This window comes from Tinamus guttatus, unplaced genomic scaffold, assembly GCF_059628265.1.
Source record: "Tinamus guttatus ecotype Peru unplaced genomic scaffold, ASM5962826v1 Tinamus_guttatus_pri_ptg000619l, whole genome shotgun sequence".
Classification (NCBI taxonomy): domain Eukaryota; kingdom Metazoa; phylum Chordata; class Aves; order Tinamiformes; family Tinamidae; genus Tinamus; species Tinamus guttatus.
In genome coordinates, this window is record NW_028289153.1 from 433,889 (window position 1) to 450,539 (window position 16,651).

Consider the following 16,651-nt stretch of genomic DNA (forward strand, 5'->3'; position numbering starts at 1 on the left):
CGCGGGGAGCGTCGCTGTCGCTCCGGCTGCAGCGCCGGCTCTTCCGGAACGGCGCCCGGCGGAGCCGCACGGCGCTCCGGAGCGGAGCGCGGGGATGCGGAAGAGCGGAGCTGCTGCAGGGGCTGCCGGGGCTGCTGGGGTCGGCGTCACCTGCGGGGAACGGGGAGAACAAGGCGGGGGTGAAGTGGGGACGGGGACACGGCGGAGTGCGGCCGGGCGCCGGGCGGGGGGACGGGGCAGCGAGAGCAGCAGTGACGGCGCCGGGAGCCGGTCCCGTGTCCGGGGAGGACGTGGAGGGGCCGCCGCGGGCGCCAGCAGCGGGACGGGGGCTGCGGAGCGGACGGGGAGCGGAGACGGAGCGTGCGCTGGAGAGGGTGTCCGCGGCCATGCCCCGGAATGGGAATGGGGTTGGAATGGGATGGAATGGAACGGGAATGGGAACGGGAATGGGATGGGAATGGGATGGGAACGGGATGGGAATGGGAGCAGGATTGGGAATGGGGTGGGAACGGGAATGCGAATGGGAACAGGAACCAGAATGGGAGCGGAATGGGATGGGATGGAATGGAACGGGAACGGGATGGGAATGGGAGCAGGATTGGGAATGGGAACGGGAATGGGAATGGGAATGGGATGAGGATGGGAATGGGAGCAGGATTGGGAATGAGAACGGGAATGGGAATGGGATGAGGATGGGAATGGGGTGGGAACGGGAATGCGAATGGGAACAGGAACTAGAATGGGAATCGGATGGGAACAGAAATGAGGATGGGAATGGGAGCACGATGGGAATGGGAGCAGGAATGGGAATGGGAACAGGAATGGCCTGCGGAGAGCTGGAGCAAGGCATGGAGCGGGACAGAGCGGTGAGCGCAGGACGCGGCAGCGCGGCGAGCGCACGGGCAGCAGCCCCAGGCGGCAGGGACACGAGCGGCCCAGGGCACGACGGCAACGAGCGTTTCCACGGAGCGGCGCCGGAGCCGCCTCCACGAGCAGCGTCAGCAACAAGCAGCCAAAGTCACTTCCACGAGACCTCGGTGCGCGCAGGGGCCGTGCAGGGAGCGCGGCACAAAGCGGGACACGAGCGGAGGCTGCGTAAGGCCCTGCCCGGCCGGGTCCCCTCGCGGGGCGCCCGCTGCACCGCGGGCCGGGGGTTAGCGCAGCCGCGGGGCGTGAAGCATCGTGCGGGCGCCAACGCGTGAGGCCGCGGCAGCGCGGCCGGCAGGAGCGACACGGGCAGCGCCGGATGGGGGCACATGGAGCACGAGCAATGAGTGGGGCCGGGGCACACGGAGCGCGGGCAGCCATGCAGCAGGGCACGGGCAGCGCGCGGAGCAGCTCCCTGCAGAGCGACGGGGCAGCCGGCGCGTCCGCACCGTGCCCGCAGCGCGCACGAGGGTCCCGCTGCAGCGCCGTCCCCGCCGCCGGGAGCCGCATGCCTGCAGCCTTGCAGCGGGATGAGCCCTGCACGGGCGATGCAGAACGAGGCGGATTGGCGCGCGGGGAGCGGGGCCGGGTCGGCAGCGCCGGCGGGTGCTGCGGCTTCGGGAGGCAGCAGGTGGAAGCCCCGGGACAGATGCGTGGCTATGGCCAAGGTGCGAAGGGTGGCTGGGACGGGCGGATGTGGATGGATGCGGGTGGATGCGGATGGAGCCGGGCGCACGGCGGAGCGTGACTGGAGCGTGTTGTGGGGTTGGGGTGTCCAGCTCAGGGTGTGCAATGGCGCAGGCGGTGGTCGGCACGAACAGGAGCGGAGCACACGGCAGCGGGAGGGACGGCAAGCCCGGCGGGCGAGGAGCGGGTTTTGGCAGATGCAATGGCTGCAATCACAACGAGGGTGCCCCTCGGCTCACCAGGTTATTGGACGTGAGGCCTGGAGCACCCTACGGTATCTACAGCAGGATTTTTGCTTGCAGATTAAGAAGGTCGAAACGCCCTCTTACCTTCCCCACGTCACCACCGCGGCTGCAGCCGGGGGGCGTCGTGGGGAGGGCGAGAGGGGCCGCGGCTGCGCCGAGCGCGGCGTTTCGGAGAGCTCTGCTAGAGCTGCTGGGCACAGGGCGCCTCGGCCTCTCCGTGCCCAGCGAGGGCAGGAGGCAGCGCAGGGGGCAGCAGCCCCCGCGGCCTGCGCCTTTCCACCGGCGGAAGGTTGCGAAGGTTCGGAGATGTGTGAGGGTCAGAAGGAACCTCCTAGTCCTTCCCTCTAGCACCAGAAGAGTTAATGCCTTCATGGGGGCTCGGCTTTGGGGCACACCAACCATCCCGGCCGGGCCGCGGCGCCGGGGGCTGCGTCCCGCGAGGGGTATTAGTCCCCGCGGAGCGGGAGAGCGCCCGGAGCCGCGCGGGCCGGAAGCTCCGCGGCGCCCTGCGCCTCGGCCGCCGGCGGATGGAAGACTTGGTGTGTCCCAAAAGCCGAGCGTTATTCTGGGTTTTCTAAATCTTTAAAATCCAGAGTGTCGGAAAGGAGCTGTTGGTTTTTAAAAAGACTTTTAACATTCATTCAGTCAGTCACTAAAAACTCCCGTGAGCCACGAGCGCCCCAGGGAAGCGGTGCAGGCACCGCCTCGCCAGCATCTCAACAAGTCTAGAGATATATAGATTTAGTAAAATTATAACAAAATCAGGTGGCTATAGCTATAGATATAGATATATAGATATTTGCTCTCTCTTTTCAAATATATAGCTGATTAAAAAGATGCAAAATAAGGATGACTAGGACGGAGTGGGAATCCTGTAGTTCAGTATCATCTCTTGTAGATCATCAGCTGCTCTCTATATAAATGCACGGAGATTATATATTATCCATCAATGTGTCCCCCTTGGAAACAAGACCCCAAACCAAGAGGAACTAAAAGACCCCCCCACCCCCCACCCCTGTGAACGTTGGCAAAGCAATTCCGCTGGATCCCCACCAGCCTCCCTCCGACATCCCCAAACATGCGTCTATCCATGCGGTTCCAGCCCTCTCCGGCCGGGCGCGGAGCGGGGCCGCGGGTCCCGCTCCGCATCCCGCCGTTCCCGGCGCTCCCGGGGCCGCGTCCCGGCGCTCCCGGCCCGGCCGCTCGGCCCGCGCGGCGCTCCCGGGACGCGGCCCCGGCCCTCCTGCCGCCAGCGACGCCCGGGAAGAGCACATCAAGCGATATACAGGCCAGACTCTCTGGGAGGAACAGAAACGGGGATGTATTTCATGCAACAGTCCTTTTCCCAAAGGCGTCGTGGGTCTGGAGGCGGCTGCGCGGGGTCTGCGTGTGCACGGCACACCGGGGCTGTGTGTCGAAGGGCGGGAGCGCGCGGCTCCGCGCCCTTCAGTGCAGTGCTCGGAGTAGAAAGAGAATCAAAGTGGGTTTTATTAGTCTAGTAGAAAGGCCCCCCTCCCCGTGCGGCGGCTCCCAAGAGGCCTGGCTGCCTGCACGGTCAGCTGTCCACCAGCTGCTTGAGCGCACCGCTCGATGTTCATTCGGTGCCCGACCCGGGTTACCCCCAACTCCACAAAGTCCTCCTTGGTGAGGGCGGGCAGGTGCGTGCCCTCTATTTCATGGTCCTCAAACTTGTCGCGGTGCTCCACCAAGTTGATGCTTTCCAGCCAGTCCCCGACGTCGTACTTGTTCCAGAGGTGGAGGGGTTTCTGCATGAAGGGCCGTGGCGGGTGCAGGGCGTGCAGGGGCGGCCCTGGCGAGGGGGACGGGGACGGCGAGCGGCTGCGGGCGCTCACGCTCCTCACCACGAAGCGCACCTCCTTGGGCTCGTGGGGGATGGAGAGGCTGGAAGATTTGAGGATAGTGGGAGGGGTGAGGCCGTAGGGCCGCACGGTGCTGAGCGGCTCTGTCCGATCCAGAGCGGGCTTCACGGGGCTGGGGGTGCGCCGGGTGACGGGGTAGCGACTGCCGGGCCGGACTGTGTAGGTGGTTCCGGAGCTCCGCTGGGAAATGGTGCTGAGTTCTCCTAAACTACTGAAAAGTCTGCGGAGAGAACGGCACAGCGAGAGAGAGAGAGCAGAGGGCAGGGGTGAGGCGGAGGTCCCCAGACACGGACACACAGACACGACGCGCACGGGCGGCCGGGGGGCGGCGGCGCCGCCGCGGGGAGCGCGGGCCAGGACCAGCGCGCGCGGCTGCTCCGGAGGCGGCCAAGGGCCGAGCGGAGAGCGCGGCGGCTCCGCACGCGGCCAGGCCTGTCCTGGGAGCGGCGCGGGAACGGCCGAGGGCTGCACGCTGCACGGCGAGACTGCAGCGCCGTGTGCCAAAACTGCAGCCCTGCGCACCAAAACTGCAGCGCTGTGTGCCAAAACTGCATCCCCGTGTGCCCAACCTGCAGCCCTGCGCGCCAAAACTGCAGCGCCGCGCGCCAAAACTGCAGCGCCACGCACCGACTGCAGCCCCATGTGCCCAACCTGCAGCCCTGCGCGCCAAAACTGCAGCCCCACGCACCAAAACTGCAGCCCCGCGCACCAAGACTACAGCACCGCCCGTCAAGACTGCAGCCCCAACCTGCAGACCCACGCGCCAAGACTGCAGCGCCGCACACCAAGACTGCAGCACCGCCCGTCAAGACTGCAGCCCCATGTGCCAAAACTGCAGCCCTGTGCACCCAACCTGCAGCCCCGTGCACCAAGACTGTAGCCCCGTGTGCCCAATCTGCAGCCCCGTTCGCCAAAATTGCAGCCCTGCTCACCAAAACTGCAGCCCCATGTGCCAAGACTGCAGCGCCGCGCGCCCAACCTGCTGCCGTGTGCCAGGGCCTGCAGCCCCGCGTGCCCAACCTGCAGCCCCATGCACCAAAACTGCAGCCCCACGTGCCAAACCTGCCACCACTGCTGGGGCCTGCAGCGCCGCGCACCAAACCTGCCGCTGGCACCGCTGCGTGCCGGAGCCTGCAGCCCCAGGGCTGCTCGTGCTCCTGCGCCGCGCTCGCCCTGCGGCCATGCACCCTGCGCCGGGCTCGGGACACGCACAGGGCTGCGGCGCGTCTGCCGCACACAGAGCCCATCGGGACAAGAGGGGACGTCCCGGCGCTTCCCAGCAGTGCCGGGCCCTGCCGTGCCAGGCTGGAGCGGGGGCACCGGGCTCTGCTGGTGTACGTGGTGCTGGGCACGTCGGTGCAGGGCGACCGCGGGGCAAGGCGACAAAAACCAGCCTGGATGGGCTGAGCGCTGCAGCTGCGGGCTGCCCGCGCCTGAGCCCGGCCGTGCTCTGTGTGCGCAAGGAGCCTGCACGTGTGTGAGGGTTCTGCATGGGTGTGAGGGCCCTGCATGTGTGTGAGGAATCTGCATGTGTGTGAGGAGCCTGCACGTGTGCGAGGAGCCTGCACGTGTGCAAGGGCTCTGCATGGGTGTGAGGGCCCTGCATGTGTGTGAGGGCTCTGCATGTGTGTGAGGAACCTGCATGTGTGCAAGGAGCCTGCATGTGTGTGAGGAACCTGCACGTGTGCAAGGGCTCTGCATGTGTGTGAGGGCCCTGCACGTGTGCGAGGGCTCTGCATGTGTGTGAGGAACCTGCACGTGTGTGAGGAGCCTGCACGTGTGCGAGGGCCCTGCATGTGTGTGAGGAACCTGCACGTGTGCAAGGGCTCTGCATGTGTGTGAGGAACCTGCATGGGTGTGAGGAACCTGCACGTGTGTGAGGGCCCTGCATGTGTGTGTGAGGGTCCTGCATGTGTGTGAGGAGCCTGCACGTGTGCGAGGAGCCTGCACGTGTGTGAGGGCTCTGCATGGGTGTGAGGGCTCTGCATGTGTGTGAGGAATCTGCATGGGTGTGAGGAACCTGCACGTGTGCGAGGGCCCTGCACATGTGCGAGGGCTCTGCATGGGTGTGAGGAACCTGCATGTGTGTGAGGAGCCTGCACGTGTGCGAGGGCCCTGCATGTGTGTGTGAGGGTCCTGCATGTGTGTGAGGAACCTGCACGTGTGCGAGGGCTCTGCATGGGTGTGAGGGCTCTGCATGGGTGTGAGGAACCTGCATGGGTGCGAGGGTCCTGCATGCGTGTGAGGAACCTGCATGTGTGTGTGAGGGTTCTACATGTGTGTGAGGGCCCTGCATGTGTGTGAGGGCTCCGCACGTGTGTGTTAGGGCCCTGCACGTGTTCGAGGACCCTGCATGTGTGTGTTAGGGCCCTGCACGTGTTCGAGGACCCTGCATGTGTTCGAGGGCTTGAACTCGGCGCTTCCCTGCCGGCACGAGCAGGCGGCCGGGCCCGGTGTCCGTCCCGGTCCGCAGGACTCGCTCCGCGGTGCAGTTTGCAGCTCGGTGCTGAAAGGGGAGCGCTGCGTGTGCGTGTCCTCGGGGCTGGCCCTGCAGGGCACCCCGGGAGCTCCGGGCACCCACTAGGACACGTGTCCTTCCCCAGTGCCCTCCACGCGCTGCCCGAGCACCGCAGCTCCCTCCACCCGGGCCTGACACCCTGGAAAAGCTGCTGATGGCAACAGGAGTCCCAGGTTCAAGACATGTGCAAACCTGCGGCCACTAACGCACACCGGCCACGCAGGATCCACCCTCCGGGAACGCCAGTAACTGCTCGTGATTCTTGGAGTGATGGCTCTGAGACGATGAGCTTTGAAAACAGATGCAGAACGATTATCCCTGAGAATAAGGGTGGGGTAGAACGGGCAAAGAGGAAATGTTGTGCAAATACCTGCACCAAATCCCACCATGTCACCTGTCCCCAGAAATGCTGCAGACACTGGGCATGAAGAGGTCACCGGGACCTGCTGATGTTCCGGAGCAGGAGGCTCTGCCCGGGGTCTGGGGGCTTAGACACGTTTCCCCTGGCTCTCATTTTCTTGGTGCCTTGGCACAGAAAGCCAGATTGTTATAAAGAAGAGGGATGATGAATCAGATTTGGGAAGCTCCATCAATACAAAGCAAGAAGATGGGAATGACCTTGAGGGCTGCAGTAAAAGCAGCAGGATGGGACATGCACAGAGCGCAGGGTCCGACTCGAGGGGCTGGCAGAGGATCCCGGCGCTCCCCCTGCTCCAGCCAGCGCTCGTCTACCAACATCGTGAAGGACGAGAACGTTCTGGCTCTGCTGAGACGCCCCAGGATGAGGCGCCAACATCGCACGGCCACGAAGAGGGCAAAAGAAGCCCTGCAGTGCCTGACGTGGGAATTCCTCCCAAGCACAAGGAAACATTAATATCACCGTAAAAGAATCACAGAATCCCAGAATGGTGAAGGTTGGAAGGGACCTCTAGGGATCATCCAGTCCAACCCCTGCACACGCAGGGTCACCTAGAGCATGTGGCACAGGACTGCGTCCAAGCGGGTTTGGAGATCTCCAGAGAAGGAGACTCCACAACCTCTCTGGGCAGCCTGTTCCAGGGCTCTGGCACCCTCACTGGGAAGGAATTTTTCCTTAAATTCCTTAAAAGACGCTGTTAGAAATCTCATTTGGAATTCTGAGCGCAGTTCTGGTTATCGGCGCTCAGGAAGGACAAACTGGATCAGGAGCAGGTGCGGGATGGCGGGTGGGCAACGCCTGGTCGGGGCGAAGCAGAGCGGGGAACGACGTGAAGGGAGCAGAGCTGCCGGCGCTGGAGGACAACGGGGCCGCCGGGCCGCGCGCGCTGGTCGGTAAGAGGGGACACGGAGGTGCCGGCCGCTCTGCGCAGCGGCAGCGCCCGCTGCGACGGCTTCGCTGCCGTCGGCGCCTGCTCCTCTTCACCGCAGACTGGAGATGATTTTTCGCGTTGGCAGGCCGTGTCCCTTGGCACAGGAACACACATGGATGCGGACGTGTGCCAGGCTGTAATTCGGATGATGCTACCGAGGCCTTCAGCTCCGGGAGGTTTAATGAACACCTGGGTGCTGCCAACTTCCCCTTCAGGCAAAATCCCGTCCATGCAGCTCCGGAGCTCCGTAAGGAAAACGGAAATCCTTCCTCACTTTCCGTTCACGGCAGTGCCTCATCGGGGCCTTGGAGACCAGTGCCAAAACAGGGCTGACCTGGATGTGTCCCAGGCTTCACCGTGAGACGGGGAGCTGCAGCAAGAGCCGCTGCTCCGGGCTGCAGGATCTTCCTTTCCGGACACGGGAAGCGCAGGCTCCGACAGCTCTTTGCTCGTGGCTGGAAGTGCTAGCGCTGGTGTCTGCATTCCTGCACATTGGTGCAGACGAGAGTGATCAGTCCCTCGAGACCAGGCGTGGGGGGCCAGATCCTCACACCACAGCAAACGAGCGGGACCGAACGGATTCAGTTCAAAGAGGAGAACAGGTCTCATGGGGAGTAACCTCCTAATACACGCAAAGAAACACCAGCTTGTGAAAACTGGAGCTACACCCGAAGAAAAAGGAAGTTTGCAGGACAGCTAATTAATCCTTGTGGGAATATTGTTACCGAGGTATTAAAAAGCAGATTTCTTGCATGAGTCACTAATGGAGCAGTATTCTCTCAGTGAACCGCGTCTCGGTCCAAATTTCTTCAAGAACAACGAGGGCAAGGGCAGATCCAGCAGCTGAAGTAACACACTTGTTGTCATTCCTCTCGCTTAGCAAGACTTTCTTGTTGCTGCTTTGTGCTCCCTAGCTGTTTCCATATCAACCTTAAAAGAGTTCCCTGGCTTTTCATAGGAATTTTCACAGGAATTTTAATCGGAATTTTCATTGGAATTTTCATTGGAATTGCAGGAATTGCTGGGAGAAGGATTCACCTGCTGTGAGGAACCACCTCCAGCAGCCGCGAGCCCCAGTGGCGCATGGGCGATTCCCACCACGTGTGGGTGATTCCCACCGCGTGCGGGCGATTCCCGGCACACGTGGGCGATTCCCACCGTGCGCAGGCGATTCCCACCGTGCAGATTCCCGGCGCGCGCGGGCACCGGCGCAACGGCGAGGACGGCGCTGCCGCCACCGCGACCGCCCGGCCCCTTCCCACCCTCCTCTGCCTGCAAACGGACACTCCGGGTCTTCCTCCTGTGCAGATGACGCAGCTCTACGGCCCCCCTTCCCGACGGATCTGGATTTTGTCTTCCGGAGGTTTGTCATGGCAAATGTCTCTAAGGAGGGAGGGCAAGAGGAAAGGGGCTGGAAAGGACAGAGCCTCTCTGGATAATCTCCGAAACAGAAGTTGGGAGCGCGTCTGCGTCCTGCGCCGTGAGGACAACACATCTGCCAAACAGGTCACAAACCTGAAATCCACCACCTGGGTGTTTTTCAAGTGAAAAAGATATAGAAGAACAAGCAATGTTTTCCATAGCCCATCTGCAGTTTAGATCCTGCTGACAGACACTGCTCAGAAACGACATTTCTGATGGACTGCAGGGGGAGGAGGACGGGGCCGTTCCGCGCGCTGCATTGCTGCATCTGTCCCCGCAGCCGCGCATGCAGCGGCTGCAGCCACGCTGCCCTGCGCCTGGGCCGGCAGCGCACGCAGCTGCGTTCATGGAGTATTTATGAACTGCTCTCGGGACCGTCTTCCACCCACTGCTCTCCCTTAACTGCTGAATTACAGCAGGAATTTTGTTCCTGGCTTTCAGCAAAAGAATTCAGAAAGAGGACAGTCTTACTCCCATAAAGAAATGCTGCTTGGAAAGTGGTGCACAGCAGTGGCTAAGCCAAAAAAACATGAAAAAGGAGGTTCTAATTTTCAGATATCCTTTCCTCAGGTCTCTATTACTGCAGCCAGCACTTTCATTAGAGAAAATAAATCTGGTGCTCCTAAATTATCCTCTTTCACAGCCGAAAAACAAAGAGAAGCTGAGAAGGAAGGGAGGAACCTACAAAACTGTCACAGACAAGTGGGGTGAATTGGGGTGAATTGCGCCCAACACATCGTCCCTCCAGAGGCAATGGGGTATCTGCAAGGCCTCGTGGTGACCAAGGAGATGTTCCTGCTCGGATGAACAGAAGAAGGAGCAAAGGAGGAGGCAGGAAAGCCCCTCAAGGGTCTCTGCACTTCAGCTTGGAGCCTCCTGAGCTCAACCCACAGCCTTGTCCCCACGGACCAGGGCAGCGGAGCAAGGGCTGCAAGGACAGACCCGCACGAGCACAAGGTCTTGGGCTCCTGCAGATGTCAGGTTAAAAGCACAGCGGGATCAACAACGCTGCACGTTTGCAACTGCTCTGTGTTCCCAGGAAGCCGCGGAGCCGCGCGGGGCCCAGGGCTCAGCTGCGGACGCTGCACGTCCACATGGAGCTTTCAGAGGGGTCGGACACTTTGCGAGGGGCACGACCGCACTGTGCACGTGAAATAAAGCTGGTGCTTTCTGCCAGCCGCTGATGGATTGCCCAAGCGCAGTGCAATCGATCTGTGCAGGCACTGCGGCCAGCTGCAGATATTGCAGATATTGCAGCAACGCAGCGGCTCTGCTGGAGCGGCAGCACAGCGATCTGAGCAGGGTGAGACCTGCCCGGAACGCTCGGTAAACACACAAAACCCTCGCTATTTGCTCAAGGTTTCCAAGGGAAAGATACGCGTTTCTAGGAAAACTCAGGAACGGGGCCGCTCCACAGCCCTTTTCCCACAACAGCAGCTCCCTTGCACCAGACCACAGGTCTGCTCTGCACAGCAACGTGGCTCAGCACGCGGTGCACAAAGCAAGCGCCGACGGGATCACCGCTGCGCCCGGGCTGATGCAACGGGACAGTCTGACCATGGGGAAAAAATCCTGATTTTAGGCCCGTCACTTTTCATTGCACATCGCAGCCGCTCCTGCCCTCACCCTTCCCTCTGCAAAGAGCCTGTCCTCGGGGCTGGGAATGCCGATGCTCCGCGTGCACCGGAGCGGCGGTTGCACAAGGAAGGAGCCAGCCCTGGGGCCCCACGCAGCGCCCGGGCACGCAGTGCAGGCACCGCGTCTGCAAGTGCTGCAGCTGCGAGTGCTGCTGCCGCGAGTGCTGCTGCTGCGAGTGCTGCGGCCGCGGGTGCTGCTGCTGCGAGTGCTGCTGCTCCGAGTGCTGCGGCCGCGGGTGCTGCTGCTGCGAGCGCTGCGGCTGCGAGTGCTGCTGCCGCGAGTGCTGCTGCTGCGAGCGCTGCTGCTCCAAGTGCTGCTGCTGCGAGCGCTGCTGCTCCAAGTGCTGCGGCCGCGGGTGCTGCTGCTGCGAGTGCTGCTGCTCCGAGTGCTGCGGCCGCGGGTGCTGCTGCTGCGAGCGCTGCTGCTGCCGTGAGTGCTGCTGCCGCGAGCGCTGCTGCCGCGGGTGCTGCTGCTGCGAGCGCTGCTGCTGCGAGTGCTGCTGCTGCGAGTGCTGCTGCTGCGCGGCGCCCGGGCAGGCGCAGCCGCTTCCAGCAGCACCGAGCGCTGCGCTGCTTCCCCCCAGCTCGTTCTGCAAATGTCACCACCAAACGACACCGCAGCCTGGGCTGCACCATCGGGTTTCTCTGCCAGCCCCTGCAAACGGGCACTGCCAGCCCAAAGCACCACCTGGACATGTCTTGGGCACTGCCAGCGCTGTGCGCGCCACAGCCTGCACCATGCGAGGAAAAGCGGGTTGGAATTGGAGGGGTCTGTTTTTGTTATGGGGTAAAACAAACTCTGGAGACAACAACTCCGGTCAACGACTGTCACCTCGCGCTGTCACCTCGCCCCGTTAGGTGCCAATGAGGAAGGCGGCCTGTGAAACCCTAACGGTGATGACAGCCTGTCCCGGTGCTGCAGGAGCAGCCGCCAGCCGCAACAGCCCCTGCGTCCCGCAGCTCCGCGCGCCCGCTGCAACCCGACCGCTGGCAGCACTAACACAGCAGCAAATCCCCTCTGCGTCCCACAGCCTAAATACCCGGACACTGCATGGATCAGCAACAGGACTGGATGCACGGAGACACGGGACTATGCGATGACACGGGAGGACGCTCCCCGAGGGGACCGGCACAGGAGCGGCACTGCCGGGGCGGCTGCTGCGGCTCTCGGGATGCCGCTCCGGCCCCAGGCCGCCCGCGGCTCCATGCCCGGCTACCCAAGGGCTCGCGAGCCCGGCAATGCCCGAGCTCCCCCGGGAGCAGCGCTGCAGCCTGGGCACGGAGCAGACCCGCTCCTGATGGCGCCTGGGCACAGAGCAGATCCGTTCCTGGATGTGCCCGGGCATGGAGCAGACCCGCTCCTGACAGAGGGATCCCCGTGGTGCCCGGGTACAGGGCAGACCCGCTCCTGATGGAGGGATCCCCGCAGTGCCTGGGCACGGAGCAGACCCGGTCCTGGCGGAGGGATCCCCGCGGGAGGCCCGCGGTGGCCCCGGCACTGCCACGGCCCTGCGCATCGGCCCTGCCCAGCGTGTCCCCGGAGCAGGGCGCACACCCGTAAATTCAGCAGCTGGTAGAAAATGACCAGTAAAATCACATGCGGGACTGCCCAGAGACCGCTCTGATCGGCCTTCCCCCACGGGAGCGACAGACACGCAGCAGCGAGTGCCACACGCAGCACGGCCACGGCGAGCAGGCGACACGCGGACGGACACGGCAGCGGCAGCAGCAGCAGCAGCAGGAGCAGCAGCAGCAGCAGCAGCAGCAGCAGCAGGAGCAGCAGGAGCAGCAGCAGCAGCAGCAGCAGCAGCAGCAGCAGCAGGAGCGCAGGGCGGCCGCGCAGCGGGGACAGCCCTGCAGCAGGAGCCGCCAGCGCCGCGCGGGGCTGCACCTCGGCCCCGCTCCCGGCCGGGGCGCAGGGTCCCGCTTTGCCGGGATCCGCGGACTCGCCGAGGACGAGCGCGGATCTCGAGCAGGGTCCTCACCCGGGCTGGCGCGTGCGGGGCGCGCGGAACGGGGCTGGTTTCCGAACCGTCCCTGCGGCTCCCGGGTGGGTGAAGCCGCTCTGCGGCCTCCCGCGTCTCCTCTGCAGGCACAAGGAGCCACCGGGAGCTCCGGCTGCAGCTCCTGCAGCACCAGGCGCCTCGCGGGGACGGCACTGGCCGGCGGGTCCCTTCCGAGCCCACCCTTCGCTGTGGCTCAGCCGAACCCACCTCCCGGGCTGCTGCACAGGCTCCGGTGTGGGAAGAACGAGGAACGCGACTTTCCCTGTCCCAAAGCTCTCCTGGAGCAGGAGGGGACCCGGGACATCCTGTGCCGGGGACGACACGGCCCCAGAGGGAACACAGTGCTCTGAGCACCGGCCTCGCCGTGCTGGGGACGGGGACGGCCCTGCCCGGCCTGGCCACGGGCCCCGTGCAGCAGCCGCAGGGCCCTGCGCTCCTCGGGGCCGCGCTGCCATCGCGGGGTGTCCGTGCCCGGACGCCGGCCGGGCCGCGCTCCCGTGCGACATGCTCGGAGGCAGTGGGGTTTGCTCAGGTCTCGCCTGCGCGCAGCACCACGGCACAGGGACACCGTGGCACAGGGACACGGACACGCTGCCGGACACGGGCACAGGCGGGGGGACCCGAGGGCCGCGTGCGCCCCGCTCCCTGTCCCGGCTGGCGCGTGGCTCTGCGATGGGGACACTGTGCGGCTCTGCGGAGGGTACAAGGGACAAGGTGTGGTTTTGTGGCGGGGACAAGGGACAACATGCAGCTCTGCGATGGGGACAACGTGTGGCTCTGCGGCGGGGACAAGGGGCAACGTGCAGCGCTGCGGTGAGGACAATTCACGGCTCTGCGGCCAGGACAACATGCAGTTCTGCGGTGGGGACACTGTGCAGCTCTGCGGCAGGGACAACATGCAGTTCTGCAGCGGGGACGCGCTCACTTACACGCTCGCCCACCCTCCTGGGGGCTGAGGCAGCCTGGGCAGAGCAGCGCGGCATGCACGCGGCAGCAGGAAGACAGCGATGAGAGAGGACGTTAGCGGCGCCCGCGGCGGCAGGGCCTGCGGCCCCGGTCCCGAGCGGGTCGGAGCCTCCGGCACCAGCACCGCGTGGGACGGTCACCGGGGCGGCTGGAGGGCAAGGTTGCTGCCATCCCAGAGTCAGCAAAGCACCGGGAAATGACACCCAGGGCTGGGGGAGCCCAGGAGGGTCCCTACGGCAACGGGGACGTTCACAGTCGCACGAGGGCAGCACCGGAGCCCCAACAGCCGGCAGCGGCGCAGGAACAGCCAGGGAGGAAGGGAGTGGGACGGGGAGGAAGGAAAGGGCTGCAGGAAAGACCCGGGGAGAGCAGGAGCGGGACGGAGAGGCGGGAGGACGCGCACGGGGAGAAACGCTCCGGAGCCGCAGCGAGAGCAGCAGAGCCCAGCGGCCCTTCCCGCTTCAGAGCAGGGTCTGCACCAAGTGCCGCGTTGCCACCACTGTGATGCTATCGGCTACAACCAAGGGTCAACAGCACCTTATTACGGCCTCGCAAGCGGGTCAGTTTTCCCCAAAGGGGACAGTCACGGTTTCTCTGACAGGGAAGTCTATTTTGATCCCTTCCTAAGAGTCCGACACTGCCAAAGCACTTTCCAGGGCGGATGGGCGTTTGCTGTCGGGAGCCGCTCCGAGGGCGCAGCCGGCGCTGGGCAGCTGGACCCGCTGCACTGTGCTGGCCTTGGTGGCAGGGGATGCCCCGCGCTGGCCTTGGTGGCAGGGGACACCCCGAGCCGGCCTTGGTGGCAGGGGACGCCCCGAGGTGGCCTTGGTGGCAGGGGACACTCTGAGCTGGCCTTGGTGGCAGGGGACACCCCGCACTGGCCCTGGTGGCAGGGGACGCCCCGAGGTGGCCTTGGTGGCAGGGGACACCCCGCGCTGGCCCTGGTGGCAGGGGACGCCCCGCACTGGCCTTGGTGGCAGGGGACGCCCCGCGCTGGCCCTGGTGGCCGGGGACGCCGCTCACCCGCGCCCTGCCCGGCGCCGCTCACTCGCTGCCTCCTCTCGAGCTCTGCAAAACCCCTCGCCGGGGCCTCCGGGGGACGAGGAGGACTCGGTTCCGAGGACACTGCCCAGCTCCTCTGCACAGAGACCCTTCCAGCCCTGAGCTGCAACCTGGGGCCCCTCTTATTCCCAAAATCCCTCGCCCTGTGCCGGAGGCGCTCGTGGATAGGGCTTTTCATTAGGGTTTTATTCCTTTTTGCAGGCAGAGGTTGCAATCGGGGTGAAGGTCAATCCCCGGGCGCAGCGCAGGAGAGCAGGGCCCCATCCTGCTGCCGGGCTCCGCAGAGAGCGGGTTCCCGTCCTCGGTCCCCCCATTCCCTGCGCGCGGCCGGACGGGGCAGCGGCGCAGAGAGGAGCGGGGCCGAGAGGAGCTGCGGACCCTGCACCGAAGGGAGCTGCAGACCCTGCACCAAGGGGAGCTGCGGACCCTGCACCAAGGGGAGCTGCGGACCCTGCACCGAGAGGAGCTGCGGACCCTGCACCGAGAGGAGCTGCGGACCCTGCACCGAGAGGAGCTGCGGACCCTGCACCAAGAGGAGCTGCGGACCCTGCACCGAGGGGAGCTGCGGACCCTGCACCGAGAGGAGCTGCAGACCCTGCACCAAGAGGAGCTGCAGACCCTGCACCGAGGGGAGCTGCGGACCCTGCACCAAGAGGAGCTGCAGACCCTGCACCGAGGGGAGCTGCAGACCCTGCACCGAGAGGAGCTGCGGACCCTGCACCGAGAGGAGCTGCGGACCCTGCACCAAGAGGAGCTGCGGACCCTGCACCGAGGGGAGCTGCGGACCCTGCACCGAGAGGAGCTGCAGACCCTGCACCAAGAGGAGCTGCAGACCCTGCACCCAGGGGAGCTGCGGACCCTGCACCGAGGGGAGCTGCAGACCCTGCACCGAGAGGAGCTGCGGACCCTGCACCGAGGGGAGCTGCGGACCCTGCACCGAGAGGAGCTGCAGACCCTGCACCAAGAGGAGCTGCAGACCCTGCACCCAGGGGAGCTGCGGACCCTGCACCGAGAGGAGCTGCAGACCCTGCACCAAGAGGAGCTGCGGACCCTGCACCGAGAGGAGCTGCAGACCCTGCACGGAGAGGAGCTGCAGACCCTGCACCAAGAGGAGCTGCGGACCCTGCACCAAGAGGAGCTGCAGACCCTGCACCGAGAGGAGCTGCAGACCCTGCACCAAGAGGAGCTGCAGACCCTGCACCCAGGGGAGCTGCAGACCCTGCACCGAGGGGAGCTGCAGACCCTGCACCGAGGGGAGCTGCAGACCCTGCACCGAGAGGAGCTGCAGACCCTGCACCGAGAGGAGCTGCAGACCCTGCACCGAGGGGAGCTGCGGACCCTGCACCCAGGGGAGCTGCAGACCCTGCACGGAGGGGAGCTGCAGACCCTGCACCGAGAGGAGCTGCAGACCCTGCGCCAAGAGGAGCTGCAGACCCTGCACCGAGGGGAGCTGCAGACCCTGCACCCAGGGGAGCTGCAGACCCTGCACTGAGAGGAGCTGCAGACCCTGCACCAAGAGGAGCTGCAGACCCTGCGCCGAGAGGAGCTGCAGACCCTGCACCCAGGGGAGCTGCAGACCCTGCACCAAGAGGAGCTGCAGACCCTGCGCCAAGAGGAGCTGCAGACCCTGCACCCAGGGGAGCTGCAGACCCTGCACCCAGGGGAGCTGCAGACCCTGCACCAAGAGGAGCTGCAGACCCTGCACCGAGAGGAGCTGCAGACCCTGCGCCAAGAGGAGCTGCAGACCCTGCACCGAGAGGAGCTGCAGACCCTGCACCCAGGGGAGCTGCAGACCCTGCACCAAGAGGAGCTGCAGACCCTGCACCGAGAGGAGCTGCAGACCCTGCACCCAGGGGAGCTGCGGACCCTGCACCGAGAGGAGCTGCAGACCCTGCACCAAGAGGAGCTGCAGACCCTGCACCGAGAGGAGCTGCAGACCCTGCACCGAGAGG

General features: G+C 64.8%; 1 protein-coding gene across 1 annotated transcript in view; it reads right to left on the reverse strand.

Annotated features, from left to right (window-relative positions):
• Positions 1–3,329: 3,329 nt before the first annotated feature.
• The window catches only part of SHANK3 (SH3 and multiple ankyrin repeat domains 3), a 311,958-nt gene continuing 298,636 nt past the window's right edge, over positions 3,330–16,651 (reverse strand). The window contains 2 exon segments of the mRNA XM_088535213.1: positions 3,330–3,441; positions 3,443–3,959. Coding sequence (XP_088391339.1) covers positions 3,415–3,441; positions 3,443–3,959 — 544 coding nt within the window. The 3' untranslated portion in view covers positions 3,330–3,414.